General features: G+C 37.3%; 1 protein-coding gene across 7 annotated transcripts in view; it reads left to right on the top strand.

Annotated features, from left to right (window-relative positions):
* Positions 1 to 26,756, top strand: part of CTNNA2 (catenin alpha 2) — a 465,423-nt gene that overhangs the window by 382,484 nt on the left and 56,183 nt on the right. For all 7 annotated transcript variants that reach the window (XM_021535749.3, XM_021535753.3, XM_021535748.3 and 4 more), the window contains 3 exons: positions 20,713 to 20,805; positions 21,093 to 21,249; positions 24,181 to 24,381. In XM_021535749.3, coding sequence (XP_021391424.1) covers positions 20,713 to 20,805; positions 21,093 to 21,249; positions 24,181 to 24,381 — 451 coding nt within the window. The remainder of the gene's footprint in view (positions 1 to 20,712; positions 20,806 to 21,092; positions 21,250 to 24,180; positions 24,382 to 26,756) is intronic.

Genomic DNA, 26,756 nt, shown 5'->3' on the forward strand with positions numbered 1-26,756 from the left:
TACAGGTACAACCAGATACCACCCTCTGATTACACAGACCTTGGAAAACTGATTTTCCTTCACCAGATGTGAGCACACTAAGTCTAGTTCTAGATGGCATCATTTTTTTTCAGTGTTTTCAAAAAAAGGACAAAACTTTATGCAACTAAATAATACAGATGCTTTCAATAGAAGTTCTTATAGTAGGGAGGCACAAATCTATTTCTTTTACTCACTGATCCTTTTCCCTACAGCTTTTTCTGCACAGGTTTTTGTACTCGTACTTTCATTCTTCCAATGTGAATTTTTCTGCAGTAATATAAGAAATAAAAGCAAGCTCTTGTGTGTTCTTCTTCATGTCTTGTCTAAGCATGACATTTTTGTTGTAATACAGATTTGAAAATAAAAAAGCCCAGCTATATTTTTCTGCATAAAGAAATGGAAATCTGAGTCTTACAAGAGGGACTTATTTAGTCTTTATTGAGGTGATTCATAGAAGGTGTGGAGGAGAGAGAAATAAAAGAAGAATATTGTGGCTTGAAACTCTACTTTCATTTCATAAGCAACTTTATTACAAAGTGAAGCATACATCTTTGTTATATAAATAATCATCTTCAAGAAGTTCTGATTAAATTAAATTTCATGTTTGTGCCTCATTCTGCAATTCTGTCATGCTTATGATAATTATCATTATTATTTTTTCATCTTGATGTCTAAGAGTCTTTCCTTCTGTTAGAAGACAGTTAGGGCAGAATTAAAATTTCAAATTAATTAAATTCTTCTCATAAGATATATGAGGTCCTGCACTTACCAGCAGAATACTTGCTATGCAGGTAGAGGAGGCTGCCTGTCAAACAAACAAGAATAAAACAGCAAACAAACAAACCAAAAGCCTAAACAGGTGGCAATTAAAACCCTGCTTATAATAGGTTGAATGTCAGACAAACAAAGTGCGAGAAAGTAAATAATCATTCCAATTCTCTAAGTATCTAATAATCTAATTTCTAATTCCAGTCCAATTTCTAATCTGTAAAATCCAGCAAATTTCAGGCTCTATGTCAGAGCAATTTGGAAAGCAATTCCAGATTTTTTTTTTTTCCCACAATGACCACAAATCTTCTAAATTTTGTTTTGAAAATCCTACTAGAATGTGAGGTTATTTTTTCCTCCCAAGCACTTACCTTGGATGCATTTGTAAAACATTTCTGCAGCTTCTTCTAATGTCATATTTCCCCAAACTTCCTGGGAACTCTTTGTGCCTTACAGATTCTGCTCCTCTTTTTACACATGACTGTTTTAAATGAAGTTTTTCAATGTTTTGTCTTAACAGTTCATTGTATTTTCTTAAATTATCACTATTTCTTCAACATCTTTATCTGCTACTGTCTTAGTGCTTTAGCTCTGATCTGGTTTGTTTAGGTTTTAAAACTGCTCCCACAAATATGAGTTTTACAATAGATTATAATCTGTGCTTGTAACCTGTCAGGATTGTTATAGTTCCTTGTGATGGATCAGGCAATAGAATTTCTATTTCTGCTTAATCTTTTCCCTGCTCTGCAGTTATTTGGTCTGATGGGCATTGAGGAAATCCAGGTTTCTTTGGCTGTTCCTCAGTGAGTTAAGTCCAAGCCTTTTGGCCATAGATATATCTGTAATTCTGAATAAAGGAGGATCAGAGAGTTCATGCAAGAGCTGAGATAATTCAATGGAATTCTCGTATTTAACAATGCAGATATAGAATAATATCTCTTTCTAAAGCAACCCTTTACATCCCTTGTTGCAGGAGTGAGTTGCATTTTAAGGGAGGATCTACTGGGAACACATGGATAATCTAAAGTGTTTAATCATTTGTGGAAATCACTTTTTGCCTGGAGACTCTTGTGATGCTGGCCTTGAAAAGTTCTTTCACAGAAAACTGTTTGTTGAAATGTGCACAGGCAGGATGATCATAATGGTAGTAGCAGGTGCTATGTAATATGATTTTTTTCCCCCACCTGATTTTTTGATTATGCTGTTTCAACTATTTTACAACATAATGACATGTGTTTTGTCATGTCAGTGCCCTGAAAAATCTTAGGAATTCATAAAATATCTCAGAAGCTGGAGCTCTCACATAATTGATGATAATGGTTTGATAAATATACCTGCATTTACAGCATGTGATTATATGGGGCTGAAAAATGGCAGCATGGTGCAGCAAAATGTCAGTTCCATGAAAAATAGGCAGAAATTTTCAATGAAAAGAGCAATGAAAAATAAGATAGCTCATTAAATGTTTGGGTTATGTTAGATGCTAACCTAAACACTAAGAAAATAGCCTTGATAATAAAGGATAAAGCTGGCAGGTAAAAGTATTTCTTTAAAAATATTTAAAAATAAGAGGGGGAGCAACTCTGATACTGCTGAATGAATCCATAAAACTTATCACAAATCTCCTGACACCTCTAGACGAATATACGCTAGGAATGTTAAATACAGAAATGCATATTGTATAAAAATATAGGTTTGAATTATTCTGGGAAATCCTGGAACCTGGAGAAGCTGTGTGAAATATCTCCTATGAATGTTTTCCTGGTAAGAAATACACTATTAGGTCAACATATTTGGCTGGATTTGGCCAATAGGAATTTACTTGATATCAACTGACACAATTTTTTTGGTGATGTTTTTTCCTTGCTGCCACCAAACATAAAAAAAATATTTTTTAAACAGCTATATTTTTGGCACATATTTCACATACAGATCGTATGTCTGGCACAATTTCTTTATTTTTATTCTCTTGTTATGAAAGAATTTTCCTGAATTTGTCATATATGTTTATAATCAATCTCAACCCTCAGCCATATATATTTTCTATTTCAATAACAATAATGATCTGGAGGAAAAACACAGGATAAATTGCTGTATTAGTAACATCTTTGGAAATTGTGTGGGAATTTTTGCATATTTTAGAAACTTGGTCGTGTTTCCTGCAGTAGTGTGTAATAGCAAACATAATGCCCTGACTAATTGCTGCTGGAACTATTTTACTCATCCCCCTCAGTTTTGTTTAGCTGATATATTCTTCACTTCCTTCCTTAAGCTGAAATGTGGAAATGCCAGGGTTCTTTTGTAAACAGATGATAAACTCTGTTAGAAAAACCACCAGACTTTTCTGAGTGAATAAAAATTAATTAATTGTGAGGTTGATAAAAAACAGCCTATGGATAATTAGAGAAAATAAAGTTGATCCTGACATGTATTTAATGCATGTATTAGGGGGAAAATGCAATAGCAGGTTGATATGATCTTGGTTATTTCTGGTTATTTCTTGATGTAAACTTTTTTTTCTTTTTCTTTAATGTGCTCAGAGAGCCACAGTTGTCCAAGAATGAAGGAAAAAAATTCATGTTCAATTTTCTGTGTTTGTCTTCCATATAAGGGTGTTGAGGCCCTGGCACAGGGTGCCCAGAGAAGCTGTGGCTGCTCCTGGATCCCTGGAAGAGCCCAAGGCCAGGTTGGATGGGACTTAGGATAGTGGAAATTGTCCCTGTCTATGGCAGGGGATGATCTTTAATTTCTCTTCCAACCCAAACCATTCTATCATTCTTTTCACCTGGAAGTCAACAGGCTGAGATATGTGAGCTATGATTTCAGACAGAAAGGAAATACTTCCTTTTATTTAGGTTGAAAGAATATAGATTGTCTATCTTTTTACAGAAATAAGCTATTAATATTAGAAAAAGTAGATCTGTTAGAATTTCTAAACCCTGTAGCAGTTTAAAGCAGGATCATATACTGTCAGCATAAAGGATTGTGTGTAATTACTCTCTTTAAATAAATTTTGCTCACTGTTGAAGAAATACACCATTTAGGAAATGCTGACACATTTTCCTTTTTAAGACATAAATGGTTAGATAGGATTGCTTTGATTTTCAAGAACTAGAATTCCCTTGCTTTAGCACTTTTATCTGCTTTAGCCCGAGTTTTGCCAAAGAATGACTGTTTTATTTCAAACAACCTTTGAAGGAGGTTCAGAATTATGTGCAATTGATTGTGTTTGAGTTTGGAACAAAACCTTTGCCGATTTTCACTGACTCCCAAAGGTTTTTTTTGCATAGTGTTTAAACTTTGCTACAAAAGGCAGTGGGGAGAAGTGAAAAGTGCTCTGGAGCCTGGTCTGCAGAGGTTAAAGCTGTGCACCCACAGGCGAAGCATGGAAATGGTCCAAGATGTCTAAAAATTGTTTTACAAGGGTGGATAAATACTAACTCTTCTTCCCACCAAATTCCAACATCAAGGAGACACCACTGCTGTTGGGAAGGTGGAATGGGAGAGGACCAAGCTTCTCACCTGCTGGACAATGTCACCAGCTGTGACCCTTTGGAACAGAGGTTTTTCCCTTGGCTCTCTCCTTCGGGCTGGGAGAGCAGAAGCAAATTGGGACCCTGTAAATTTGGTTTCCTACAAATTGCTCTGAGCTGCTGAAGCCAGTTTTTACTGCTGAGGCAGAATGAAAAACCCAAGTGTTCCTTTGGCTGCAGAAAGCATTAGTAACCTGAGATCCTGAGCAAAAATGATTTTATGGGTTTTGATAACTGCATGAAGTTGCAGGAAAATGAACACGGTTTGGGCACACAAGTTTTTAATCACTTACAGCAACTGAGTTTCAAATTTGTATTATTATAGGCAGAAGCTGAGCCTCTCTTCTGGAATTACATTGCCCTTCATTACCTCCTGACATGTGGAATTAGCTTGGAAAAAATATTGCAGCAGCAGGAAAAATATTACAATTCTTATTGTCTCTAGTTCTTCATAATGAGATTTTGTTTTGTTTTGTTTTGTTAATGGACTAATGCAGATTGAGACATTACTGCCGAGTTAAAATACTCTCCCAGTTCAGACTAGGCATATTATTATCTACCTTTCTACAGTGGACATGAGGTTTTGACTTGTTAAAAGCAGAAAACTGCTTGATAGCAGCAGTTGGGCCATCAGTAAATATTAAGGAGGATTATTCTCCTAGTTAACAGCCTGCAGTCCAGAAAAGAAACATCCACTCCAAAATCCTCATGAGTTGTTCTCTAGTTGGATAGAAGGCTTATTACTGGGGTTGGGTGGGAATTCTTTCCTAATTGGCTTATCCACTGTATAAAGGAAAGTTTTTTCCCTCAGAGCAGACAAAATGAGAGAGTTTATTTAGTTGTTTATTAAATGTTTATTTATTTAATTAATTTAATAAAATTACTTCCTCTTCTGCAAGTAAAGATTAGGCAGCTTATAAAAAACTCTCAGGGAGCTCTCTGAAGTTCGTGGTGTTGGCATTTGTTCTGTTTTCGCCCACATTTAGGGAGTTTTATGAAGGCCTGTGGTCTCATATACTGCAAAGCAATATCATCAATCTGGGTATGGGTTTCACTGATTGCCACATTTTGCCATTTTACACTCACCTTACATATTCTGATAGGAATTTATAGAGAACTGGGCAGTAGAGACTTCAATGCCTTGAGGAAAAGAGCCATTTATTAAAGGAAAAATGGAATTTTGGTTAATACATGAGTCCACTTCTAACGTGAAGAACAGCTCACTAGAGCCAATGAGTGATTCTGGAAAAGGATAAAGATGCTTCAAAATACTTGAGAAGCTTTCACTAGCATATTTGGGCATCAGAATTCCAATTTGAACAGCATTTCTTAGGAGAGAGAACTTGCCACTTGAGCCCTCTCAGCAGCGTGTTTGGCATTTGCCTGGGGGCTGAAGATGGGCTTGCATTGCACTGTGCAAATCCAGGGTAAGAACATGAGTTCAGTCCTCTATGTCTAATTATACCCCTGGAGATGAATGCAGTATCTGCCCTATTTCATATTTAGGGTTTTTCAAAGGAAGATTTATTCCTGCCTGGAATGTTTGTTTGAATGCCAGTGTCGAATGTCAGCTGGAGTGTTAACTGCTACTTTGAGTGTCAAATGTTACTTTGAGTGTCTATAGATTTAATTTTGGGTTCCTCTAGCCCATGTAGATGAAACCAGCATTTCTCAGGCTGTTGAAACACTGCAGTGCTCTTTTTTTTTTTTTTCCCCTGCCATAAATCATGTGAATTCAAGTAGAACATTAAGACTTTCAACTTGACCGTGTTTGCGTTTAAGCCTTTCTCTTGAAATGAGATCGAGGTATTAAATTTAAATCACCTCTGTGCTCCCTTCTCAAATTGAATGCTTGTCTAAACTGGGAATAACAGAATGTGAAAATCAGCTGTTCCTCTGTGAACTTCTGAAATGAGTAATGCTGATCTTAAGTACACCAGTGTTTACTCAGCATCTGTCCTGTTCAAATATCCTCAGCAAAGTGCATTTGCCTTTATTTATACTGGATTTTGACAGCTAGGAAACAAAAATTTAGGAATTTTGACCTCAACTGATAAACTAAAATATATTTTTGTTTGAAATTTTAATATTTAAATAATCCTCAATAGCTTTGTGACTGTTGGTGTATGTGGTGTGATATTTTTCAAATATTACTCTTGTGTCACCACACAGTTCTGGGTGATTTTATCTCATTTCTTGATGAGTTTCTTAAGACTGCAGTGTAATGTAAGTAGCAGTTAATATCCTGCAGACAATTTGCCTGTGATTCCCTCAGAAAAGGTGGTTTCTCAGATGGGAGTTGCCTAAGGTAAGTTCTCTTTCCATTGCCTCAGAAATGGAATTGATTTCCTTGAGCTTACACAAATCAACATTTTCAACAGCTGTTACCCCAAAACCACTGAGCTCATTTCTCCTGTCACTCACACCAGCATAAATCAGGATTAATTCTCCTATGGCAGATGATCCTGTAGTACAAAATACACAGAAAGAATCAATAATTTGATATATCAGAAACACACTTTTGGAAAAAGATAGAGGAAAAAGTAGGATTAAAGCTTTTAGCAGTGAGAAGTTGGAGCACTTTTGGGACCTGTTGTCACAGGGAGGAGCCCCTGTTGCACAGCAGCTGTCAAAGGCTTTAAAGAGCTAAACAAAGTAGTAATGGGAAAAAAAAAACCAAAGATTTTAAATACGCACACACACACATATATGTATGGATATATATCATTAGCTTCCTGACAGTAGGGAAAAAAAGTCTATTTAAGAGCTGAAGCAAAAAATACTCACCTGACTCTTTGGCTTATTGTTATTCTGGCTTCATTCTAATGCAGTTCCTTCCTGTTCAATACCAGTTTATAAAGCTGTGTTCACTGACCCCCAATAACTAACAAATCCCTCTGTGCAGCTGGATGAATAAATTCCAGTTTGTGGTAGTGCAAATGTATGCTGATGGCTGTTCAGTGAATACATAACACATTAGCCATTAAAGAGTTGTGGGTTAGAAGAACAAAAGGATATAGGATTGATGTATTTCTGTAATACATTACTCATTGTTTCTGGTAGCAATGGTATATACATTTTTTTATATAGACTGTGACATGCTGTTTGGCCAGCAAATCATGCCTTGTTCATGCCACTGAAAGAAAAGCTTTGGTGATCAGTTGTCACATTTAGAAGATGCTATTTTATTATTCATTTCAATACATGAAGTGGCACTACAGAGACACTTCTACATAGAGTGTCTCGAACATTGTGGAATGCCATTGTTCAGATGGAGATGTGAAAACACAGAAACACTTGGCATTGTTGGTGGATTGATTGTGGAATTCATTTCTACCTCTGTTTTTCAAAGCTACAATTCATAGAGCAGAGTGTGTTCTAGGAGCCAGGGCTGGAGTAAATCACTGCATCACTAAACTTTGCTGCTCTGCATGAGCTGAGATCTCCAGCTTTGTCTCAGGGGATGGATTGAGAGAAGAGGCTCCATCGTTTTGTGTGAGGCTGGATGGGGTTTGTGTCTGTGTTGAGAATTATTGAGTGAGACAATGAATAGAACCTTTACTGTGGAAGTGCTGAATTGTTTGTTTGTAGCTTCACTTGACCCCCCCTTTATCTATTGCTCCCACACACATAACTTAAACAATTCATATTTAAAATTTGCTAACTTTTTAATGTGTTCAGGGCTTCTATTGCTGTTTCTCACTCTAAGAACAGGGATTGGTTTTCATAATTGAGTTGACTGCAATCCACTTTAAATAACATGAGTAGTGATGGAAGTTTTATCATTATTTTTGCATTGTTTGGGGAGTCTGAGCTATTACAGACATCTGAGTGGAGACAGCAATAACACATTAAACACATCAGAGGCACCAGCATGTCGCCTGTTCTGCTGATACAAAGAAGTTCTCTGAGAGAAAGAAAAATCCTTCAAAGATATGTTTTAGTTTTATTTTTTCTTTGATCTTCCAAGTGCATAAAGATATTGTAGGAACCTGGGGAACGTGTGGCAATTTAATTTAAAAGGTTATTTTTTAGACTCAACCGATAAATCCTTTGGGTCATGTTCCAAGCACAGAAATGCTCATGCAAAAAAGACAGTATGAAGGGATGTCAAAACTTTTTTTAGCTTAAAATGTCATCTCCACTGGTTGTATCTTCTTGGTATATCCCACTTTAAGGGTTTTGTAGTTTGTTGTTTGTTTTTTTTAAGGTTCTAAAGGTCTGTGAATTTACTATAAGCAAAAACAGTCCTAATGGATGCAAATATTCTGGACAGTAGGTAAATGTGATTTTTCCTTGTTCTCTTCACTCACAAATTTGAACAGATCAGACTTAGTTTAGCTCATAGAGAGTCTGCAAAGGAGAAATGTGCAGAGGTGTTTATTGGGTTAGATTTTTTTATTTTCCTGTTGCTGTCATTACTCAGTCTCTTAATATACATTTGAATGGGCCCTGAGCACAGACTGGTGCAGGCTCCTTGCAGTTGGTGCAGTAAATCTGACCCCATCACACACTGCTGCTGTTTGTTTTCCCTAATTAAATGTTCCATGTACAGAAATCCATACAACTGCTATCAGTGCAGGCTCCAAGTGAAACAAACACCTGCCAGCAGTGGTTCAGGCACAGCTGATCCTGCCTTCAGACAGGAGCATCATCTCTCAGGTTTCCTTTCGGCTCCAGTTTCCACAACTCATGGTAGTGTTATATTAATGTCAGTGCAGAGACATCGATGTTCCGTGGTATCTGCTCTCCTGTAAAAATTCATCAGACTTAGCCACAGTGTTCCAAACATTGAAATAAACTTGATTTGCCTGCTCCAAAAGGACAGAGGGTTGTTCCCCACCTGCTTCACAGATGGGCAATCTGTGGGTTAAAAAAATATAAATACAGGTAAGCATCCATCACCTTACCTGGACATATTATTGAGCGAAATTATCAATTCCCAAAGCAGAATGAGAGAAGACTTAATAATGCTTCATTTCACTGTATATGTCTTTGCATTTTATTTTTTTTTCCTTCACTTTTTTTTTTCCTTTTTCAGGTTAACATCTCAGAAATCATTTAATCTAAAAACAGTTCTTGGAAAACTGAATTGTGACCTGTAGTGTGATGACCTTCCCAATAACACAGTGGAGAAACATACTGTCATCATTCCTTGTCCTGTAGCTAATTTTAAAGGTGATTTACTAAAAGGTTCTTGCAGAAACCTGAAGCCAAAGTGCTGGAGCTATTCCTTGGCCCAGTGCAGGGTTTCAGACATCCAGGCTGATGTTAAAAGTGTTAATTTCAGATTATCCCAATGGTCAGGAGACCCTGTGGAAGCAGATTTAATCATCTTCCATCTCCAAGGCTGTGCTCATGTACCCAAACTCCTGCTTCCCACTCAGAGGTTCTTCAGGTGTGCAGTTCTTGCTGTGGTTTTGTAGGAAGGAGGATTTTCTTCTCTCAGAAAAGCAGCTCTGTAAACACCAGACAGGATGAATCTTAGAGATTTCTTAGAGATTTGTAGTTTGAGGTCAAGCATCAGATCCGAGTGAAGCTTTTCCCACAGATTTTTAGAAATTTCTCAGCTACTCGGATTCCCCAGTGTGGGCCATGAGTTAAACTCTTTCCTCAGTGAGGCATTAGGAGGATAATAAGGTTTGTATCCTCAAAACAATTGTCTGTTTTCACTGAAATTTAATTTCCCTTAAATTTTAGTTTTTCTTTGAATTTAATTTTCACTGAGGCTTTTCTGTTCTTTGAATTAAATTAATCAAAAGCTTAAAAAATTACTAAGGTGGGCTGCTGGAGAGACTCTCTGCAGCTTCATCATGGACCTACTGGCCCTTGACTTTCAAATGGCAATTTCCAAAAATCCCAAACTTGTTGCCATGAAAACTAACAGCAGAGACAATTGACTTATTATTGTCATCTCTGCATGCCAGGATGAGTATAAATCAAAACACAGTGAATTAAAGGTATCTGCAGTTCTGTTTAGAATTTTGATGTTAGTATTTATTTCTTAAATATGTTTGTTTCCATTCTTTCTTTAATGCTGAAAGTCACATGAAGAGCTCTTGATATAAAATCACATTATTAAAAACTAGTTGTTAGCTGCATTCATATGACTTTTTTCTTGAGGAGCCACATAAAAAGTCAAAAACATCACTGTAATACACAATAAATAATCTGGGTTTTGTTGAAATGGTTTTGGGTGTTTTTCAGCTAATGATCCTTTGCAAAGGTGATCAGATTTCATACACATAACTGCAAACATGTGACAGCTGGGACTAAAATGTAAGACTGGCTCAGACAGTTTTTAGTCAAATAAACATGACTGAGTTCACAACTAAGATGAAAATTTCCATGTTTACTATAACAAAACCAAAATTCTATGCAAAATCCCTTACGAGTGCAGTCTTAAATTAGGAGACATTATAATTTGAGGATCTGTGTCCCAACATATTGAATAATTAATACTGTGGGGTTGTTTTTTAATATATTCCCCATTTCAGATGGGGGGAAACCTTAATATAAAAGCAGTTTTTCTCAGCCCATTGTCATATCTTTAAAAGCACATCAGGGTTTCTCAGTGCCATCTTCATGGCCAACATCTTTTTGATAGATATGAGAGAGACCATGTGTAATATAGAAGAGTAATTCAGGGTAGAACTCTGCCTAGGATTATGTTTGTAGTTGAAAAAAGGAGGATGAATGTGTGCAGATGCTCAGGTCTCTGTTTACCTTACTGGTATAAATGCAGCTGCAGGTAAAGAACTATATTTAAGAAAATATTTTTTTCTGGTCGTACAAAAAAGATGGACAAAAAGTCAGGAATAATGGATTGATGAGTTTTGTATGATACAAAACTTGGAAAATACCTCATATCAACATACAGCTTTTCTGCAAAACACTCTGGATATTTGTTTTTTGGTGTCAGAAGCTCATATTGTAAGGATACTTAGCATAAATATCACTTTTCTGAGAGAAAAGGTGATTTATTATCAGAAAACAGGGCTGCTAAGCAGACAAGTAAATGAAATGATGTTTTGAGCCAATATGAGCTCTCTCCATGCCAGGGTTACAGCTGACAGGAGGAATGGGAAAGGAACATCCAGTTCTGTTGCCTTGTCTACACATTCTGGTTCTGGGCAGATGACTTAGCTTTGCATTCCTGTTGAGCCATTACTGAATTATTTTAAAAACATTTCATCAACTATTCATGCACAAAAATTGGGTTAATGTAAAACCAGTCTTTCTCTGAATGGGATTTTGCGAGCCTTTAAAATACCACTCCAAATGAAATGTCTTCACCCACCCCTAGGTGGGAAGGAAATCAACCTCCTGATTGTTTCTGTGGCTCTCTCTACACTCAGTCCAACAGGTCCACATCTTCTTTGTGCTGAGCTCTGCAGGTGTGGTCTCACCTGAGCAGGGCAGAGAGGTGAAAGCACCTCCCTCAGCCTGCTGGCCACTGGCAAAGCTGTGCTGCCTGTCCTGAATCACCTCCCTGTTCTCCATGAGCTTCCAGGAGCATCTGTTCCAGAATCTTCCCAGGCACAGAGCTGAGGCTGACAGGGTCAGCTCCCAGGGTCCTCCTTTCAGCCCTTTTTTAAGGATGGGAGCAATGTTGTCTTTTTCCAGCCACCTGGGACTTGCCCTGAATGCCATGACTGGGTGGATATTATGGAGAGGGGTTTGGCAACTGCATCAGGCAATTCCCTCAGCTCTCTGGGGTGCACCTTGTTGGATGCCATGGACTTGTGCATGTTTGAGTTCCTCAGCTGGCCTCAAACCTCATTCCTCATTCCTCTGTCAGCAGGAGGGACTTTGCTCCCCCAGCCCCTCCTTTGGGAAGAGAGGTTGCTATTGAACACTGAGGCAAAAAAGTTGTTGGGTACCTCCATTTCTTCAGTTCAAACTGTTGCCAGTTTGCCAATCTTGCTTATCAGGGGGGATGCACTTTCTGTGACCTTCCTTTTCTGGCTGATGTACCTCTACAAGCCCTCATTGTTCTTTGCATCCCCTGCCAAGTTCAGCTCCATCCACATTGGTCAGCTAAATAAAGTTGGTTCTGTCCAACCTGCAAGTTATGTTTATTTAGGGATCAGTGATTATAATTTGTGCTTTGTTTATACCCTGGGGTGTCTGATATCATGCTGGTAATGCCTTCAGAGCTTCTGTTAATGTCTTGAACTTTTCTGAGTTCCAACACAGTCCCCTCTTTTTCTTCAACAGCTGTCAAAATACAGCTCTCTGATAATATAACTAACATTTAATTATCACAGCCTAGTCAGGCATGTATCCATGTCCCAGGGTCACTGAGCAGTTTGCCAAAATAGTGGACTGTTATTAGATAGATGGATTGCTTTGGTAACTACTTGCTATTAATATTTATTAATTACAGCACTGCCAGGGGTATGTTGTCAAAATTGCTTTATGGGGTCGACTCACACACATTGCAGTGTTGTAAATCTTCTTTCCATAGGACAACAGCTGCCCTCTTGCTCCTTGGATATTTCAGGATCCATTGCTCATAATTCATGATGAGTTTTAGTAGCAGTGGCCTTGGTTGCAAATTGACCAGAAAGGATTAATACACAAAACTTCCTGAGTTTTGTTGATATATCAGACTAAGAAATGGTTTTGGTCATTTTGCACACTTTGGAACTTAGGAGTTACTGTTGGGGAAAGGTTCTGTTGTGTGTGACAATGTGTCTCTGACATTTCAGAGACAGTGCTGTCATTTTGGCTGTGTTCCTCTGCATTTTTTGTTCGCTGGTGTTTCACTGTGAATAGACCAGTAATGGAGGAATAGCATCTGAAATCCTTTACCTATTATCAGATTAAATAGAAAAGTAACCCAGTCCTGCTAGCAGAGGTGAAAAAGCACTGAGATGGGTCTCTGGTCTCTGACCTCTACATAAGAGATTCTTGTAGTTGGGCATTTTACCTTTGTTTCTGTGAAAGGAGTAAAAGGTGTACCAATATGATGCAAAATGCACTTTTATCTGTAAGTCAGAAAGTCAGTAAATGAAATTAATCACTTTTGGCTAGACTATCTAGACTCAGCAGTCATGTGAGTGGCATGGTTTAGAGCAGGATGTCTACTCCATGATTCACCTGGATAGATGAACAACAGGGAACAGATCCCCTGCATCTTTACAAGCTGCTTTCTAGCAGGGGAAAGACTGGCTGTGTTCTATCAGTGCAATGCTAGATTTCTCAAGGCCAGTTAAAGTACAAATCTGATCTTAATTAAGTCCTGCTCTTCTTCTTGGCTTACTCCAGCTGTTTGCTGTTTATTTCTTCAGCAATGGGTGCACACGAATAGAGAGAAAAATCGGAAATTACGTCAAGGTAGTGAGCAAATAATTGAAAGAAGGAAGCTGAGTGCCTCTCTCTGCTTCCCAACTCCTGGGGGAGTGAACCTCAGGAGAGAACCCCTTTCCTGCTGCCCTCATCTCTGGGCTCCCCACTGCTTCTATCATTTAGTTCTATTCCAGCTGAATGGCTCACAAACCCACCCTTAAGAAAACAAGGGAGGATCATCCATAATTCCCAAGGGAGCTTTCAATCACAGCACAAAGCATTTCCACTGCTTTCAGCTGTGGGGATCAACACCCACAAACCAATCTTTTAAAGTCCCTGAATTTCAAGCTATTTGGTGATTCAGTGGGACAGAGAATTCCTGACAGACCTGGACAGACAGTGGGCCTGGATTTTTAATGGTGAGGTTGGATCTGCAGGTGGGAGCTGGGGCAGTTGCTGTCAGGCCCATTGGTTCCAGCTGAGAATGCAGCTGAGAGTTCTGGGCAGTGTCCACTGCAAGTGTCCAACAGCATTGCTTGAATAATTTTACAAATGAAAGTAAAGAAAAACTGAAATGGAAGTAATTTCCAGAATTATTTTTCTCAGGTTTAAGTTGGAGAAATGCCCTGAGACAATCACCTGCATTTTTCGTTAATCAATTTACTTTCTCCTGTTTTCTATAGAGAATTCTTGGGATGATCCTGCTGAGAAATCACAATGACCTGGAAAGATGGTTCAAAATCAGAGATTGTTCCACTCTCCTAAGAGGTCTTTAGAGTTTAAGGAGTTTGCAATCAGGCACATTTATCACAGTTGAGGCTCATCAATGTGGTGTAAAAACTTGCCCTGTTTCAGGAAGACAGAGTTTTATTATCAAATTCCATAGATGAAGAGAAAGGAAATAAAAGATGGTATTTACTTCTACAAATTTTTAAAATTTATATCTGAAATCATTATTATTGTCTGATATTAAAAGTAAAAGATCAAACATCATATGGTACCTTTTTCTTCTGTTCTTCACTGGCAGCTCTATAATTGAACATGAGCCAATGTTGGCTTCTTTTCAGTTATGAAAATAGTTAAGTGGAAGGAGTTTTCAAGGTACTTCATTTTTGATCTCCCTTTTATTCCATCCTATAGACCATAACTGTGGCATGTACCAGAATGGTCCTGGAAAATGAAGGAGTTTAAGAATTATTTAACAACACTTTATTCAAATAGTCTAAAATTAGGATCTTTTCATTTAGAGTTGAGCTTTCTGTACACATGGGGCTTCCAAGGCTCTTAGGTTTCCTTCAAAAATCTCAGCCGAAGACCTGCAGAACTTATTGAAGTCTGAGGTACTTGGAACATTACCAAAAGCAGAAATCTTTTAAAACTCTTCCAACTAAATCTGATACAGAGCAAATCTGAAGGGAGTTGGAGTGAGTGGAAAAGCCTCATTCCTGCAGTAAGTACGAGAGAAAATGTTGTTGACCTTTTGAGAGTGAAAAGAAGTTTTCATAGGTTCAGTGGGCAGCATATAAGACATGAAATAAAACATTCAACTGTTGTGCTTGATGTGCTCTGTAGCTTTCTAACATCCTGCTGGTACCAATCTCCTTAGATAAATATTGTAAATGTCTTACCAGTCCATGTTAAATATGTTCAGGATTTGGTGCTAGAAATTTTCAAGGCAAACATCAAACTTGGCAATTCATGTCATTATTAATTTATAAAAGAAATGCCTTATTTTACTGCTTTGCATGCAGTTAGTTTATTTAATAGATGTGAAATATATGTACAGCTGAACTTAAAGATCCATCTCTTATTTAGAGAAATGGCTGGTTAACATAAATGAGGGAAAATTGTCCATATTATCCAGTATGAGGTTCCCCCCATGCCATATGGGATAGGCTGGGAGGGAGAAGCCACAGTCTCATATTTTCATGGCAGTACAAGCTGGCACTGCAGAGCATGACGAGGAACAGGAATCTGCTGCAATGTGTACTCTCAGTGACATTTTGATTTTTTTTGGCACTTGTTTGTGTATGTGCAAAAACATCCTGTCCAGTGATAAATAGAGTTTTGCTCATAATAGAATGCTTGAGTGAGTGCAGCGAGGATAAATAAGTTAAAGATCTTGGGTAACCTGGCTTCAACTCTGCTCACCTTTAGAAAAAAGTCTCTTATTTGTGGCTCCATGAATATCACTGGGCTGCCTACAGCAGTACCAACATTAATATATGTCAGAATTTTTAAGGATTCAGAGATTGAAGCAATATCTGGAGAAATCACTAAGTGAATGGATAAATAATTACAAATAGTTGAGATACCACAGCTCAGCAAGTTACATCTCATCAGCTGAACATGGTAATTGATTATTTGCTTGGCTTTAGTCCCCTGTGAGTGTTGCAGAAGTCTCTGACTTAAACCACCTTCAAGTCAAGCTGAAGCACTCAAAAGTTTCAGCTTCTCAAACGTGTGGTGTAGACATATGAATTTACCATTGAGTTTGTGTAAATTAGTCTGCATTTTCCTAAATCAAGAATAATTTCTGGCAATTTTTTTTCTTCCTATTACTTCCACAAGTTAATTTCAGTGGAAGCATAAATTACATAAATAGAAAAATGTGAATAAAACTATTTAAGAATAAATCACATATTTACAAAAAAATATGGAAAACTAAGAAACTAAGATGGAAATAGATTACATTTTCTGCCTTTGAATAGTTAAATGATTGGGGAAGCTGAGCAGAGCCTTTGCAGTGTCATTTCTTCTAAGCAATTTATGGTGAGAAAAAAAGAATAAAAGGAAAATATTAAAAAATAGGATATGCTGCAGCTTTTGTGTTGCTGTTGCTCTTTTGCTGCAGCTTATACCACTCCCTTTTTTTACATTTTTGCTCTAAGCAATAGATTTTTCTTTTGGACTTTTCCACTTAGGCTGAATTCCAAATTGTCATGTTAAATCTTTGAATTTAATTTTGAAGCAGAAGACAGTGGATTTTGGTAGGCAGAAGAGCACAATACATCTTGATAGTCATAGTTACCTTTAATAATAGAAAGGGCTCAAGTAAAAAATGGAAGTAGTCTCATTTAAAACCACAATAAAAGGTAGCTACACCTGATTTTAATCAGTGTAAAAATGAAGTAAATTGATATGAAAGATCCTTGATTGCTTTTGTAGTTTGGAGTGCAATTTTGTGGCAGAAATAAAATTTTCACATCCTAAGGCCACCACAAAGAATAATAAAAATTTGCATTCGAAATAACGTCGTTCCCCGCCCCAATCTGCTATCCAGCCAGAAGCTGAGGCTGAAATAAAAAAAAAAAAGCAAAAAAAAAGCAAAAAAAAAAAAAAAAAGCAAAAAAGCAGACAAATTTTATAGGAACTGGTCCTGTACGTATTTTAAATAAATGAAACTAATGGAACTCCTTGCATGATTAAAGACAGATACTGGCAAGGGGCAGAAATGCATCTTGGGCTGTCGGTGCCACTGATGGAAATTCATATGGAGGAGTTGGTTCCTGCTTTTCCACATCCTCAGTTCTAAGATTGCTTCAGTGGATTTGGTGATTACAGAAAAATACAGCATCACTGGAGCTGAATGTTTATCTTCCTGCTCATTACCTCTCCATGCTCTTGCAGGACAGGTTTAAGGTGTTCAGCAATTGTTTTGATGGTAAAAGAGCAGCTTAGCAGACCTGAAATTTTGGACTATAATGTTAATCTACACAGCAGTTTCGCTGTTATTAATTTCTCCACGTATTTTTGAGAATGATTCACAGTTCATTGATTTTGGTATTTAAAATGTGTTTCTTGATATAAATACTCTTCAGACAGTTCACATTGATCTCAATACAATCTTAAATTCTGTTTAGGCACTCATCGAGTTCAGTGTTCTGAAGGAACTTAGTAAATAGTGGGGGAAAAAAAAAAAAAAAAAAAAGACAAATAAATTAACTACCTGGTTGCTTACATAGCCTCTCAGGAAACTTCCCCTTCAATGCTTTGGTGGAGACTGAGCATTTGAAGTGCAAAGGCAAAGGCTTCAAATCAAAGTTCTGGTAAATTGGCAGCTGCACTAATACACAGCCTTTTTATTTTCCTTTCCAAGCTGTCTGCTCCATCCAGCCCAGGAGTGGCACATCAAGGAAATTCCCACCCTCAAAAGTGTCTGTGTTCTTCACAAAACATGTTCTATTAAATACATCCACTCCAAACAAGCTATAATGCACCAGTAAAACACCTTTTATTTCACTAAAACCTTTTTCAACAATCTCCAGGGGCAGCTGTAATAAACCAGACACGTCTAGAGGATGAGTCAAGCAGGAACAGCTCCTGGAAGGGCCCTCCCTTTTTAATCCATTGTCCAAAGGCATCAGTTTGGCACCTCATCCAGATAGCTAAGTGGGATGAAATTGTATATTAATTTTTTTTATTAATAGTTTTGGGTAGGAAAAATAGCTGAAGTTGCTGAATTTACAATAAACAAGCAGGGGGAATTACCTTGTGGTTTCTATCAAGTAAGAGCATGCATGTGGACCTTGCTGTGGCAAGAATATTAAGTGATGGTGACTTGACTGTGTATTTGATAACAAAGTCAATCAAAGTAATTAAGAAGTGAGGTATTTGGTGATTGAGTGCCCCTAAAGCTTGTGTTATTTAACAAGTCCATGCTTATCCACTGAAACTCAGGCTTCAGCAAGTACAGGCTATTTCTTGCCATCTTTTAAAAACTAAGTTTTGGGTAAAGTCATAGGTTTGTAGTGCTGAATTCACTTTTATCCAGATTGCTTCTGCCATTGTGGAATTTGCTTATCTCTATGTTTATTTGACATAATCAGATCTTGCTGTGGTGCAGGCTGGCACACTCCCTGCTGCATTGTGGAATAGTATTGCTGCCTGACTGCTGATGATACAGGGCCGTATTTATGTAAGGTTTGAAATATTAAATTTAGGGTTATACATGATGTGTAGCATTATTTCTTTTAAAGAGAAAACTGTAATGCTCTCTGATATATATTTAATGGAGCAATAATTACATTTGTACTCTTGTGTTGATAGCAACACCCAAAACAATGTGCTGGACTCTATTTTATAAAAAAGGGAAAAAATATTTCCCTGGTTGTGTCTGTATCCTTCTCAGAAAAACAGGGCACTTTGCAACATCCAAATATTATCTCATCAGATTCTACTTAAAGACTAATTAACAGACACAGAGAATGGTTAAGTTTTAATTTTGCTGATTATATCTGCATTGTTCCCTTCCAGAGAAACTCAAAGACCTGCTTTATAGTTTGATGGCCTTTTCATGACACCCAGTCCCTTCAGTCACATATTTCTATCTGCAAAAAAAGCAAATGTTACATCTGAAGCCTTGGGACAAATTCCCATCGTGTTAATCACAAAATTTAAGGGCAGTCTTAAAAGCTACTTAGTTCCAATACAAGAAGGTGGCTCTTGCTAAACTTAATATCATTTACTAGTTTTTAAAGTCTGTAATTTCCACTCCTGTTAATGAATTCTAAATATTATCCTGCTTAGCTGTTGTTTCTGTTGAAGATGAAAGGGTTTTGTTTGATGTGTGCAAAGAAGTGACTACAGAAAATGGTAAATTAATTGGAAGATGTCATCTCAGGCGAATGTTTTTGACATGAGGGCTGTAAGGCTGTTAACAAACAGACCAACTCATTTGTCTCATCATGAAATGAAAACAAAAATCACAACATCATGATAAAATCTTGACTAGGAAATGCCTGCAAGACTCTTTGAAGCCTTGGGTTCTTTTCTTGCCTGGGCTTTGGCACTCTGATTTATGCAAGCCACGCTGCGCAGAACTGGAAGTGAAATAGGTTCTATGCAGAACAGATGGATCAGGGCTAAGGCAGGGATGTGCACTGCAGATGAGAACAGATTAATACCACAAGGGGAGACTGGAGGAAAATTGGGAAGATGGGGGCATTTGAACTAATTCATGAATCATTTCCAACTGATAGCTATGCCTTCAGGCACAGTGAATAATATCAAGGAAGCATATTTAAAACTTTATAAGTTTGTTTTAATGAAGATTTGAATAAAGAGCCGTGATTTTGGATGATTAAAAAGTATCCTGTATTTCCCCCATCCCAAAATGTACCTTAGTGATTTAAATATCATAGTGTGCACTGGGGTATGAATTGCTGTTTGGAAAATTCATGGAGCTGGCACAAAGCTTTTGGGAATGGGTTTTTTGGAAGAGCTGGGAGAACATGCTCCTTCACTTGAATCCAAGCCACAGAGATGCAGCTCTGCTGTGTCTGGAGATGTGGTCTGATTTCTAGATCTCATTCAGATATCTTTCCAAGTCTTTATCTTCTCCAAATAGCCTTCAGTCTTAGAGGCTCAGACTTCCCAAAGCTGTGCCAGGGCAAGTAAATGTGGATTTAAAGATCTTCGAATGAGATCTTCAGATATATATTACAGAACAAGGTTTCAACAGTTATTTCACATCTCTAAGTTACTTTACTGTTACTAATGGATATCTTCCTCTGGGGCAGACAAACACATAGAAATAAAGAAATTCACCTGAAAATTAAAATTATTTTAATATGCACAAAATAATCAAAAACAATGAAGATATTTGAGAGATATATATAACTGCCCAGTATCAGTTTTGATTATGGGTTGAACAGTGTGATTCTGTGTGTTAGGACATCAAAAACCCTTCCTTTGGCCAAGCTCAGAGTATATGGATGAGCCTGTATTAATAATGGATATAGTTCATAAGAGGAAAAGGAAACTGAGAAGAGAAAATGTACGGATAAATGTCTGGATGTTTTGCATTCCCTATATGACTTCTCAGCAGCTAATTTTCAAGCTATAGAAGAGGATATGAAACATTTGACAGTGAAGGAAGATTCTGAGAAAAATCTAAAGAAGATGGGTAGTTCAGTTTGCTAGTAAGGAAATAATCTACATTGGTTTCTGTTCACCAGCACAGAAGATGTATTATTCCTCTTGTAGAAAACTCTTTCATTTCAGGCAAAGCTTAATAAGACCAGAGAAAGGTGTGAAATGCCTCACTTGCTTAAAACTTCATTGTCATCCTGATGGTTTCATGATTTCATTGCAGGTTGCAAATCTGGCCTGTTCAATCTCCAATAATGAGGAAGGTGTGAAGTTAGTCCGTATGGCAGCCACACAGATTGATAGCCTGTGCCCACAGGTGAGTGAAGATCCCTGCCAAAAAGTACTTGAGAAGTCTTATTAGCACTTAAAAGCATTAGAAGAACAGCATAGCCTTGTCTTTTTCATGAGATTGTTGTCTGATTTCCATGAACTGTGACAAATACATCCATATCTTGAGACCCTTCATATAAAATGGGTTGTATCCTGTATTTTTAGCACAGTCCATACTCTATTTGCTCTTTCCATTACAAAAAAAAAAAAAAAAAAAAAAAAAAAAAAAAAAAAATTACCACTCCTCCTCTAACAAATGGCTTTGACTAACAGGTAATTAATGCTGCACTCACGTTGGCTGCCAGACCCCAGAGCAAAGTAGCCCAGGACAACATGGATGTGTTTAAGGACCAGTGGGAGAAACAGGTGCGAGTTCTCACCGAGGCTGTCGACGACATTACTTCAGTGGATGATTTCCTCTCTGTTTCAGGTACTGGGGTCAAGAGACTTTTTCAAAAATATACTCCTAAATTAAAGTATTGGGTCAGAGCAGATAAAAGCTATAATTACTAAAGCATCATGAATCCATTAGTCTGTCTGTATTAGAATGCTGATCTTCTGTACTCAGTAGGACCAACCACGCTGTGTTAATTAATCCCTGGTAGCAATGGTGTGCTCTTCACCTCCCAGAAAATAGCACATATTTGTGCTTCTATTCCTAGAGAAGCTTTGTTCCAACTCAGGCACAAAGTAGGATTTTGTCCACCTTCTAAAAATGTGTTTCAGACCTATTACAGGCTGAAAGTATTTGTAGAAATTGTTGGAATCTGTGTGCAGTTGTGGGCAAGAGGAAAGGTGGACTTTACAGAATCATGGGATGGTTTGGGTTGGGAGGATAAAGAAGGGATGGAGAAGAGAAGGACACTGACCCTGGAGCACAGTCTTTTCTCCATCCTCCTGGTAAAGTGCTCCAGCTTGTGGCAGAGTCTGTTGTTATAATTTGATGATAGCCAGTGAATGCTGTATTTGCAATGCTGGTGCATGGTGGGTTAATTTTTGCTGCAGAAAATTCATTTTCCTATTTTGCTTAGAAGGGTGAATTTTATTGTTGTGAGTAAGGACACAGAGTGTGCCAAGAGGGCTTTGCTTACTCGAATATCTCAGAAGAGCCAAACTTCATGAGACAGTCTGGCCAAAATGTTATGTTTCATTCTACATTATTTTCCTTGGTATTGCCTAAATTTTTTTTTAAAAAAGTTTATGAGAAAAAAAAATATTGAAAGAAAAAATACTTATCCTTTAAAAAAAATCCTTTCTTTTCTTTTTTTGCCCTCTTTATCTTGTTTGATTGTATCCTGCTACCCTTATTAACAGGGAAGTGATTTGGTTTACTTAATTACACTCCTCTGTTCAACAGCCCTGCAAGTGTTTCCTGCAAACTATTGCAAAAAATGAAAATGAGCTCTCTGAATAGTAGGGTACTTCAGAATATTGATTTTTATTTCAGATTTGAAGCTGACAAACACTTTGTGGCAGAACTAGTTCTAAGAGAAAGGGATGACCAGGTTTTAAACTGCAAATCCCAGTCCATGTGCCAGAGTTGGAAATCTGCCTCAGTGGCCATTTTCTTCTTTGTTTGAGGACTTTGCTTACTCCAGGAGCTTGTGTCCATAAACCAGAAGTAATTTAAATGGATGATGGGCTTTTTCATTTCTTTTTCTCAAATCTTAATTCCTTCAAACAGAATTTTGACTTAGATCCAAACTTTCCAAGGCAGCTGAGAAGTATTATTTTTGTATTTTGTATTTTGTATTTTGTATTTTCCTTTTTCCTAATTCTTTGCATGAATATCTCTGTTAAACATGAGGAAACAGAAAGCCTGTTGCTCTTGCTGTAAAGCTTGTAAGCCTCAGCTTACACGGAGTATTTTTATTTTTGGATGTTAAACCACTGAAGCATTCAAAATGCCACTATCTGGTCAAATGTACCTCCTGAAATGACATCTTCTTCTCTTCATATTGACTGTCACATTTTTTGGTATGTTTTAATAATATGGTGGCTACCAGAAGAAAGGTGACCATAACTTCAAGATTTTATTTCATATTCCAAATGCATTGTCCAAATTCATATATAGCCTCTTGTTAGACAAAATTTGTTTGTGCTATGGTAAAAGCCAATTGGTGATGGTGAAATGGAACAGCAAAGACAAATTTTAACAAAGCACTTCATTTTCATTCTGAGTAGGGAGTGTTTTAAACAAAGAATTTTTCCTTGCAAGTTGCTCAGATTCACAGCTCAGGGGACTTTCAATTTCCATACAAAGTTGTTGCAGTGTAAAATTTGACATCATGTAAAACATTTCTGAAACCCTCAAATGATCTAACATCGGAATTTTTAACTGTGAAGATTAGTGAATCATTCATTTTAGTGGCAAAGGATAATTAACAAAAAACAGTTGGTGAACTGATTAATTTTGTTTTAGTACTACTACAAAGAACAGCATTTCCTTTTCAGTTCAGAGGTGTCTCTAGCAGAAAATCAAGTTGCTGTTTAGAGTCACTGTGTTTGGTCAAATATGAAATTCAGTCATGGTCTTGCTAAAATTATTTTTGACTCTGACTACAGAGAATAATGCCTGACCTAGTCAAAGTCTTCTTCATGCTTTCACATAATTTGTGTGTGAGAATACTACATAAATTCTGATACTGCAGCCTATGAGAGTAAATGGCCTGATCCAGAACAAGAAAAATAACACTGCATCTCCCAAGAATCCAATTAGGTGCTTGATATCACCCCCTCTGAGCAGAATCCCTGTTGTCATCTCTTGCTTCAGATTATGCAAAGTCACACATAATTATAAGGGTGTGTTACTAGAAATTCCCAGCTTATTCTCTGGCATAGATGGAGTGAGGGAGATGAACTGCTCATGCCCAGGTTTTGTGCTATCTACAAAGGCCATTTGCTGTTGTCTTTTCAATGTGATTTATTTCTTTTTTTCTCTGTCTTACTTAGGCAAAAATGAACCAAATGTAATAAACATTTATGGGAGAGTATAAATTCACCTTCAGAAAATTGGTCAACTGTTTATTAGAGAATCTACAAATTATTTGCCTGTTTTACCTTTTGCATTCATTTTAATTACAGTTTCATTTTGATAAAATTCAGTGTGATGATGGAAATTAATGTGACTGGTTTTCAGGGAATTACAGCAGAGGTAAGATGACGTAGCCCAGTCCTACTAAAGATAAATATCACACAGATTTTTGCTGTTATGTGCCAATATCACAGCAGGGCTTTTGTTTTGCAGCCTGGATAAAGGTAGATACCAATTTTTTAATATCCTGACATTTTCCCAAATGAGCAAGCTTTGCTGTGAGGAAGAGTGAAGCTGAAGGAGCTGTATTTTTAACCTGAATTCCAGAAAACCACATCCTGGAAGATGTGAACAAGTGTGTGATTGCCCTGCAAGAGGGGGATGTGGACACGCTGGACAGGACCGCGGGCGCCATCCGGGGCCGCGCAGCCCGAGTCATCCACATCATCAACGCAGAGATGGAGAACTACGAGACCGGGGTTTACACCGAGAAGGTGCTGGAAGCTACCAAGCTGCTCTCTGAAACTGGTGAGTTTGCTGAAATGCTGAAAGAATTGTTGAAATGTGGGTCTCAGATTCAGTCAAAGAGAGAAACGGGGAGTTTCTAGCCAGGCAGAAGCCTGGGAAAGAGTTGGGAAAGAATGTAAATAATTATTTATCTCTCTTGCTGTTCATATTGTTTATAGTTAAGTTCTATCACTGTGCGTCAAGCACTCTGCACCAATGCTGTGGGTTGTTTTCACTTCAGGACCAATGGAGTTGGTCCTCACGAAGCTCTGTATGAAAGAGCAGTGTATTTTGAATAAAGCAGAGTTTTACTTTCAGCAACCTTCTGAGTCAGTCTTCTCATTCCCATCCTGCCTCGACAGCGACATTGAAGTACTCTTATTTAGTAATTTAAAACTTGCACTTGATTCTCTGAGTTCCGTAACTCCGAGGCAAATCTGTTCTTGAAAATAAGACACAAACAAATAAATTCATGGCTGTGAGTGTGTTTTTTATTTTCTACTCAGTGCTGTTGCAGAAGTCACACTGACAGGAGCCATATAAGAGAAGAAATGCAGTAACACATCAAGACTAGGCCACTACATCAAAGTTTCTATGATTTGAATAAATAATACACAGCCTTTTCTTCGGAGTCGATTGATTATGTATTATACATCTCTAGAAAATCACTGCGAACATTACTATTTGGTCTGAATGTACTTGTTGATGACTGAAGTGTTGCTAAACAAAACAACTTTTCATTGAAAAATACATGTAAGCAATAGAAAATGCACCACCTGATTGAAAAAATATAAAAGTCTGCTAGGTTGTATAAAAATACATAGATTATATAAAAATAGAAAAGTCTGCAAGATTGATAGAGTGAGAAGAAATATTCTTTTTTTTTTCCAATCTCTTTTTCCTTGCCAGAGCAGGGATTGGATTCATCTCAGTGTAGTTGATTAAGTCTCTGCTGGTCATTTTAAGGCCCTTTATATCAGCACTCTCAGGAATTCAGTGCAGGCAGTGCTGCCAAGTGCTCTCATCTGAAAGTGGCTTTGGGTGGTTTTGGGTGAATCATGCTCCAAATTTCATTGACTTCAAAGGCTGGGTCTCCACACAGTGATCAGGTGCCCTGGGAGGATAGAGGTGCACGAATTGTGGGTGTCTGGAACTGTCTGAGCTGATCCTCCCCTGCCTCATTGCACTTCTTCATCTGAGGTTAAAATCATCAAGATTATTTTAGAAGGAACAAATGAAAGTTGCACCAGTTCGGGACACATCAAATGTGACTTTTGGACCAAAAGCCCAGGAATTGCCCTGTGAGATAGAAAAGCAAAAATTTCTAGCTGTGCAGTCTCTGTGTTCACTTTGAGAAGAGGAATCAACAAAATAAGCTAAAAAACTGATTTGGGGATGATTAAATATTACTTGTGGTATTGTAGCCCCCAGCTTAATGTCAGCTGATTTTTACTACCCAACAAAAGATCAATGGAATAAGTACTGTAAATTTAGCTTCTTTTTAAAAGTTTATGAGCTGGTTTTATGAATTCACAGAAGGAAAATAATCTTGCCAGTTTGACATGGTAAAATATTTTGTTGCACTCTTCTGTTAAAGTTGTCTTTTGGTTGAGGAGGGACTTTGAAGAATTCTTCCTACCATTAAATTTTCTTTATTAAACAAAACAAAATGTATCTTCGAGCTTTATATTTAGCTAAAATTTATGACCCAAATTATATAAATTTTCTTATTAAAAATATTTCAATGGCAGGTATAAGGTGTCATTATATATGCAAATAATATGCACCATATTTAATTCACTTTTTGATATAACTTGAACTATATCTAAATGCTATGAACTGTAGACTGAGTGCATCTTGACAACCTCAATGTGTTGATGTTGGGATTCAATTGTTAAGAACAAGTCCCTGTTCCTCCAAGTCAAAGTTTTTACTAATTTTTTTATTCTATAAAGTGTAAATAAACTTGTGAATATTTAAGAAATAAAATATTATGTTTACAGTATTAAAAACTTTATATAATGTACAAATTGTGTAGCAGTAGTTCGGGGACAGAGTGGGCTCAAATCCAATGAAGCTGATGAAGCTTAAACAATTTCTTCCAGTTGTGAATGTAGATCATTAATATTAGAGCACAATTTCTATCTGCAGCTTTTCAGGCCATTTACAAAGGCATTGATTATGATTTCTGTATGATTAAAAGAAGTAAAATTAACTGATTCATTTCATCACCTTAAAATAAAGTGGTTAAAATGGAATTTAGTCCCCTTGTGCCATTTTGGAATCACCATCCTTGGAAGTGTTCAAAAACTCCGTGGATGTGGCACTTGGGAAGAGGGTACAGTGAACACAGTGGTGCTGGGGAAATGGTTGGACTCGATGGTCCAAGAGGTATT

This window comes from Lonchura striata, chromosome 4, assembly GCF_046129695.1.
Source record: "Lonchura striata isolate bLonStr1 chromosome 4, bLonStr1.mat, whole genome shotgun sequence".
Classification (NCBI taxonomy): Eukaryota; Metazoa; Chordata; class Aves; order Passeriformes; family Estrildidae; genus Lonchura; species Lonchura striata.